This window comes from Montipora capricornis, chromosome 2, assembly GCF_036669925.1.
Source record: "Montipora capricornis isolate CH-2021 chromosome 2, ASM3666992v2, whole genome shotgun sequence".
Taxonomy (NCBI): Eukaryota; Metazoa; Cnidaria; class Anthozoa; order Scleractinia; family Acroporidae; genus Montipora; species Montipora capricornis.
Window position 1 is genome coordinate 28,023,214 of NC_090884.1, and position 7,500 is coordinate 28,030,713.

Consider the following 7,500-nt stretch of genomic DNA (forward strand, 5'->3'; position numbering starts at 1 on the left):
TTCCCTGTTAGCATTCTCTGTTCTCTTTTTTAGTCAAATTTTGCATTAATCCCCTCCTCCTCTCAAATAATAGGGACCTTTATATCGGAGGACGAGGATGGCTATGAGTACAAATTTTCCGTACTAAGCATGCACGTAAGGTTTGGAGGCCAACATTTTTCCAAGTTCGTGTTCTCAGAATGGAAAACTTTTTCTCATAGTCATCCTCGTCCTTCGATAAAAGGTGCCTAATAGTACATGTAACTTCATTCCAGTTAATAGAAAATGTAGTCTGGCCATACTATAACTCCAACAATTTTTTCCCAGTTGGTGCTGTTGGTTCACTGTTTGTACTTGCATTGTCCTGTGGGAAAGGCACTGAATTTCCATGCAGTTGACCATTGTTTGGATTTTGTCTGTGGAGATTCCTCATTTCACCCTACTACGCTGTGCAGCAGCACTGTTAACAGCCATCTGGGGTTCTTGGCCCTGTTATATTTGGTTTAAAACACTGTTACTTTCATATTTTAAAAGTGGAGTGCATTTTCACATTTCACAAAGCATTCACATTTTACTGCTGTTCTCACACACATTTAATTTTCCTGTTGGTTTCAAAATTTAATTCTCTGCCACTGGCACACCCTTTCTATTAGACAAATTGGGATTCTCTAATACATCAAGGATATTTTTGTTTAAATATTGTAGGAAACAGACAACTTTTTTAAAAGACATGTTTCAGCATGCTTATGCCATCATCAGTTTAATGAGTTCCTAAGTGTGAACAGTTGTAAAGTCTACTGGTAGATGAAAAAATTATTACAACATGACCTAATACAAAAGCGGGTACTATTTACAGCGTGACACCAAACATCAAAGTGTAAACTAAAACGTGAGAAAAGTGTTGTAAGGCTGCAATTGTTTGTTAAGTTCCGGTTTGATCTTATTTATATAAAAAGCCTCTGAGTTTTAAATCAATTGAGTTGCTCGCAGAATCCAGAATACTAAAGCACGAAGGGGAGTATTTGTTCTTACATGAAGGAGATGCGTTGAAATGCTTAAAAATATGTGAGTTTTTATCGCTTTCCGTTTGTCCGTTTGGCGACTAGTTTGGCCAATATAACAACTCAAATGATTTAAAAACCAACTCAATTTAGCAACTCAATTGATTTAAAACTCAAAGAAGCTTTTTATATAAATAAGATCAAACCGGTACTTAACAAACAATTGCAGATTACAACATTTTTCTCACGTTTTAGTTTACACTTTGATGTTTGGTGTCACGCTGTAAATAGTACCCGCTTTTGTATTACGTCATGTTGTAATAATTTTTTCATCTACCCATAGACTTAATAACTGTTCACACTTAGGAACTCATTAAACTGATGATGGCATAAGCATGCCGAAACATGTCTTTAAAAAAGTTGTCTGTTTCCTACAGTATTTATCATACTTGCTACTATTGCGACCTTATGGAAATATTTTTGTTTGTTGTAAATGAAAAAAATGGCGTATGCTGTTTTCAAGGAAGCCCTCAGACCCTAAGCTTTTTCCTGTGTGATTGACATGCAATATTAGGGACTTCAAGGTCTACAATGTGGCCTACAATGAGAACACCACAAAACAAGAAAATCATTTGTTAAAAGAGGAAAAATAATTGTGCTGCATGTGTGGCATGCATTTTTTATGGTACTCTGCACAATGATGACGTAAAATCACCAAATTTGATGTTTTAGTGACAACGTTCATGCAAACAAATGCTACCGGTAATCTTTTATTTTATATTTTTACTCGGAAACCGCTCATACCAGTTTATTTTTTCAATACTTCACCCATGTTGAATGACGTGAACGTGATGGAATAATTGCAAAAGAAGTAAAGTGCCCCTGTGATTTAAAAAATCATTTCCTTTTTTCTTCAGATTTTGAAAGTATGTTTGCTTTACACCTGACTTGCAAAATCTTGTTTCTTTGATTTTTATCGAAAGGCCGTTTACTCATTTACTTTGAATGTAAGTTTTGGATTTCACGGTCAGCCATTAAGTTCAAAAGTAATTGATTGGACCTCAGAGGGTTGGATCCAGGGAAAAGTGATGTCAAAGGCTCACTACCTTAAAATTTCAGTGTGTGAAATAGCAGAATGCAGCTTATTATATATGCAAAATGCGAGTTTAAAAGTTTGAAAGCCCAAAACTCTTGTGCTGCATATTAATTCTGCAGCGTTCACACACATTGCATTTTTAAACTAGTGAGCCTTTGATGTCATTTTCTCCTTGATCCAGCTCTCTGAAGATCTTAAAGTTAGTAATGGCAGAGCATTAAATAGGAAAATTCCAGTTAAAATAAACAGGTGTCTTTATGAAATCAAGGTTTAAAACTTTGGTTGCTTAGTGTTTAGGTAACATAGTTTTGAAATCCAAATAAAAATAAGAATTGATTTTTCAGTCACAGGGGTCACAGGGCACTTTAAGACAGGGCAGAGTTATATTTTGAGGTGACGTTTTCGTTAACATCGCCATTATAGATCTAGAGTCCCCATTGAATTTTAGATAAAGAACTTTTAATTCTAAATGAAAGTGACCATCGCAGTATGTGAAGCAACTTGACCAGTTGCAGAGAAGCCTTAAAAAACCCAGGCTTAAACGGGACACAAATCGATAACAATTTCACATAACAATTGTGTTGATGTTGAGAAAAGCATTCTACAGCTCTTGTTTTTTACAGGTCTTGCAAGAAGGGAAAGGACAAGATACCAGACCAGACAGAGGCCAAGTAGTCACACTTCAAGTTGCTGGGCGTACAGAAGATGGTACAGCTGTCGACTGGAACAGAAATTTGGAGTTCATACTGGGAGAAGGAGAAGTTATTCAAGGTCAATAAGAATAGTTATATGTATGGGTTATTGACCAAGCGTGAGGTCAAGATGACTGGATATTGGCCAAGTTCTTTTTTTGCATGTTTATGGACCGAGACGAAGTCGAGGTCCATAAACACGCAAAAAAAGAACGAGGCCAATATCCAGTCATCTTGACCGAACAATCTTGGTCAATAAAGGATTTATTATATGACTTAAAACACCAAAAAATGATCTTTGATCTTGCGGGACCAAGCGAGAAATCCCGAGCGGGCAGTATCGCTCCATCTTGCCCGCTCGGGTAGCCAATCAGAGCGCGCGATTTGGTTCATCTTGCCCGCTCACGGAGCTAGTCATATAATAAGTAATTATTATTAAAATCCATATTATGTAAACACAGTTTTACTTGTTGATACACGCACTTTATAGAAAGGAGTATTGGCACGACCCAGTGATGTGCGTGAATAAGGTCTAATCAGTGGGCTGTTGGCAGCTGGAAACACTGAAATACTGGACAATTCAAAGAAAAATGATAGCAATACTTGTACAATAATATTTTCACATACAAGCATACATGCACTTCAAATACAGAACTTCTATTTCAGTAAGCAAAATTCCATTTCTGATCCTTGATGCAATAATTAGCTTTAAAAAACACACTTAGTGGAATAATTTATTATTTGTGTTCGATATTACTGTGAGAGCTTGTAGAAAGGCCATATATTCCAAGAGCATGGCAAAACAATGGCACTACACAGATCAAATAAGCTACATGTAGAAAATACCTACTGGTATCTTATTTACAGTATGTTACATCTGCACACATTTTTCACGAAGTAAATACGCAACCATGTGTGTTGAACCCTTAGAAAAGTAAACATGCAAGCAATTCCTTTTTACCAGTAAACAGAGACCAATATAAAATTAATAATATAATATTATTAACAAAATGCGGCAAGCATACATGTAGGTCAGTTCTTTTGCAGATTGTACTCTCTAGATTTAAATAAAGCAAACAATAATAACATCGTTTGTGTCCTTGATTGAAAGAGACCTTGATTTTCACTTCTGTAGAGATTTGCCTACATGATTGTATGTGTTAGATTCAAAAACAAGTATCAGTGGTCTTTGTTCTTTAAAAGTTGTAGCCCATACATTTTTGCTTTTGTATAATGTTTAGTAGTTGCTGTTGTACAGTAATGTTACATAGAGGCCATGTAGTACACTGAATTACACACGGAACTAATGGTATTTTCTTGAGATGTGTCTTAACTTGTATGTTGGTCTGGGTTTTAGCTTTTGACTTAGCAGTGGCACTCATGGAGTTGGATGAAGTGTGTGAACTTGTTACAGATCCTAAATATGCCTATGGAAAAGCTGGAAAGTATGACACTCTTACTTGGCTTAGAGTATATACCTCTTACTAACCAAGTTCAAGGTCTGTACTGTAAGCTACGGACCAAATTTGTTTCTGTTTCAAGACTTATTGCCAAAATGCAAAGCGCACAGGCCATAAATCAATTGGTAACTTACGGTTAAGACGGAGAACACAAGGTTAGTAAGATATTTATTATAATATCTTAGGTAATAAGGCATGCAGGAAAGAAAACTAGTTGAAGTCAAGCAGAGCATTCAACTACCACAAATCAGTGTCATGCGTAAAAATCTGAAAGAAGAGTAAATTATTGTATTGGTTTTTTGAACTAGTTGCATGCAAGATTCAAACTGTTTCACAAGTTTATTTCACATAAACAACATGGAAAACTTGCTAGAAAATGTTGCATCAAAATTACAAATTGAGCATCCCATACTGTTCAATATGGCCCACAAATTAGCAAATCACAGAGCACATACTATCTAAGAAATGTAATACTGTAGGTAGTTATTTCAGGGGGTTCAGGGGGGCCAGTACTCCTTTTTATGGTTTTAAGTTACCTATTATAAAAAGAAAAAAAAATGGACCGTACAAGTTAATAAGTTTAACCTATTGACACCTGAACTGCCCTGGGTCACCCACAGCTGACAAGTAAAATCATCTGGCATTAGACAGAGAAAGATCTGTTAAGTCTCTCTCCCAGGGGTCAACGAGTTAATGTTGTTGTTTTTGTCTTTAATATTACGTGTAATTATTTTTTGTATTTTAGTTTCTACAGGTTCAATCAGTGGTTCTCCAGCAGTCATGTAACCGCTTTGTTATCCTTTCAGGCCAGATGGAAATCCACCCATCCCCCCTGATGCTAAACTGACTTATGAACTACAGCTGTTAGCAACACGAGATGGACCTAACGTTGCCAATATGACAGATGAACAAAAACTCATCATTGGGTATGTACAGCTCTAACTATACATTGTACATGATTGGGAAGTTGTTGGATGGTTCTTAAAAAGGGTTAGTTACATAACTGGTGGTCTAAGTTGACTATTTGTTAGGATCATTCTGACCTATATCAATCAATCTATTGATCAATCGACATACTGTTTTTACTCGATTAAACATTGCGGCATTTATTAAGTTTTGAGTGTGTTCAATGCAGCGTTTATTCAAGGGGGAATTTATTTCAAAATCATATTTTTTTAAATCACTGATTACAATTATGGTAGATCATTTGTAAATATTATTTAAAACAAACTTGTTTAAAGTTCCAACATCTCACTTTTTTGCAGAGATAGAATTATAGTAATAATATTGTTTGTGATCAACGTTCAGAAAATTAAACGTGTACTTGTTTTTTCTCATAATCCTCAACTAAATGTTGCATTCTTCTGATTGGATGTGGCATTTATTAGAGAGGCGGCAACTGATTTTTCAGTGGTCCTTTCGTCCATCGCCTAGCAACTAGGTTCTTTCCCATAATTACTTATTCCTGTACAATCTTCAAGAATATAGCTTAAGGTAATTGCCTTGAAATTGTTCTACTATCAAACTTTTTTGGAAACTTGGCATAATTAACATTCATGATATGAACATTAAAAAAATGCAATAAAAAAATGGGGTCACCGTGCTTGTTTACGCGTCAGCAGGCTCGTAAAATGGGGTATTTTTACTGTCTTTGCGTTAAAAATTCCAATCACCTTCATACAGAATTAAGTCTTGGTTACTTCAAAGACACAAAAATTTATTTTGAAAATAAAGCTTCTTTTATTTACATAAGCAGTAATGCTTCATTTACGCCGACTTTGATTCCTTGGTTGTGGGAATAGTGCACTTTTTGGGACAGTTCCGTGGTTAGCTTGAAGTCCTCGCCTTGGGTAAAATACACCTAGTACGGAATTGTTTTCCAAAAAAAATTCATGTTCTACTATCAAACGTTTATTCTTTTTCCTAAATGTTATTTATTAGACTGTTCCTAGCAAATACCTGAAAAAAAATTGGGGGTCACCGTACTCGTTGGAGGGAAAAGGAGCATTTATTTCGCTATCAGGTTTAGTTTGAGCAAAATCTCTTACGTTTTGTATGCGCACGTGCTCATGAGCACGTGCTAATGACGCGAAATCGTTCGCAGTAGGGATGCGCAATGCAATACTAAGGAATTACCTTAAAACACTACATGTATGATAAATAATATAATTATATAGATTTAGCCAAGCTAAAAAGCGGAACTGCCGTGCTATTTATTCTTACAATAAGTTAACCTGGCTTGAGCCTGCAATCCAATCGAAAACCAGTAGCTGGTCAGCAGTCAAGGTGACCTTGATGAACTTTAAACTGGAGCCCGCAATATGGTCATGTGATACTGGTCAGTGGATACCTTGTTTTGACAGGTGTTAATTAACCATAACATGGATGTCCAATATCAAAGATGTTCCCACCAAAAAATGCTTGGCATGCATGTACATGGAGGGGTGTATGTACAGCTGTACTGTGACCAAAACCAAATTTTCCCCCCACAGATGGGTTACCATATTTTCTCACCAATGGAACTCTGTGCACGCACCAAAGGTGCGTTGCGCTCCGCTGTAATGACAATTAAGCTAGACTGGAATAGTTCATGTAACTACCAGGTGCACAAGGTGGCAAGAACATGGACATTAACCCTTTCACCCCCGTGGGGTTCCCCATTGACGAGTAAAATCGTCTGGCGTTAGACAGAGTAAAATCTATAAGTGGCACTCTTGGGAGTGAAGGGGTTAATGAGGACATAGTTTTTGAGTGAATCTAGCTGTTGTTAACCCTTTCACCCCCGTGGGGTTCCCCATTGACGAGTAAAATAGTCTGGCGTAAGACAGAGTAAAATCCATAAGCGGCACTCTTGGGAGTGAAAGGGTTAATAATAATTAATTGATTATTACTGGCAAACTGAAATTTGGCTTCACCATTTTGCTTAGTAAAATCAGTACAAGAGAAATGAATTTGGAAGGGAAGCTCTCTTAACTACATATGAGCTGTAGCTGTTGTCTGAGATTCAAAAGGACACTGGTGCACTCTTTGTTAACCTTGGCATAAAGCAATCATGACGTCACTCAATATGTGACAACCAGCAAAGGCTAGATTGATATGTATTATTATGGTATTTGTTTGTTTACAGAGAGAAAAAGAGAGAAATTGGCAACAACTTGTACACCAGTGGTGACTATGCTGAAGCAATTAGCAGTTATCAAAGGTGATTTTGCTAAATGTCATCCATTATCTTGACAATACTTGATTCACAGGTCCAGTCATACAGAGATGAA

General features: G+C 36.5%; 1 protein-coding gene across 1 annotated transcript in view; it reads left to right on the forward strand.

Annotated features, from left to right (window-relative positions):
* The window catches only part of LOC138039248 (peptidyl-prolyl cis-trans isomerase FKBP8-like), a 29,053-nt gene that overhangs the window by 1,582 nt on the left and 19,971 nt on the right, over positions 1–7,500 (forward strand). The window contains exons 2-5 of the mRNA XM_068885455.1: positions 2,700–2,847; positions 4,126–4,213; positions 5,035–5,154; positions 7,356–7,430. Coding sequence (XP_068741556.1) covers positions 2,700–2,847; positions 4,126–4,213; positions 5,035–5,154; positions 7,356–7,430 — 431 coding nt within the window. The remainder of the gene's footprint in view (positions 1–2,699; positions 2,848–4,125; positions 4,214–5,034; positions 5,155–7,355; positions 7,431–7,500) is intronic.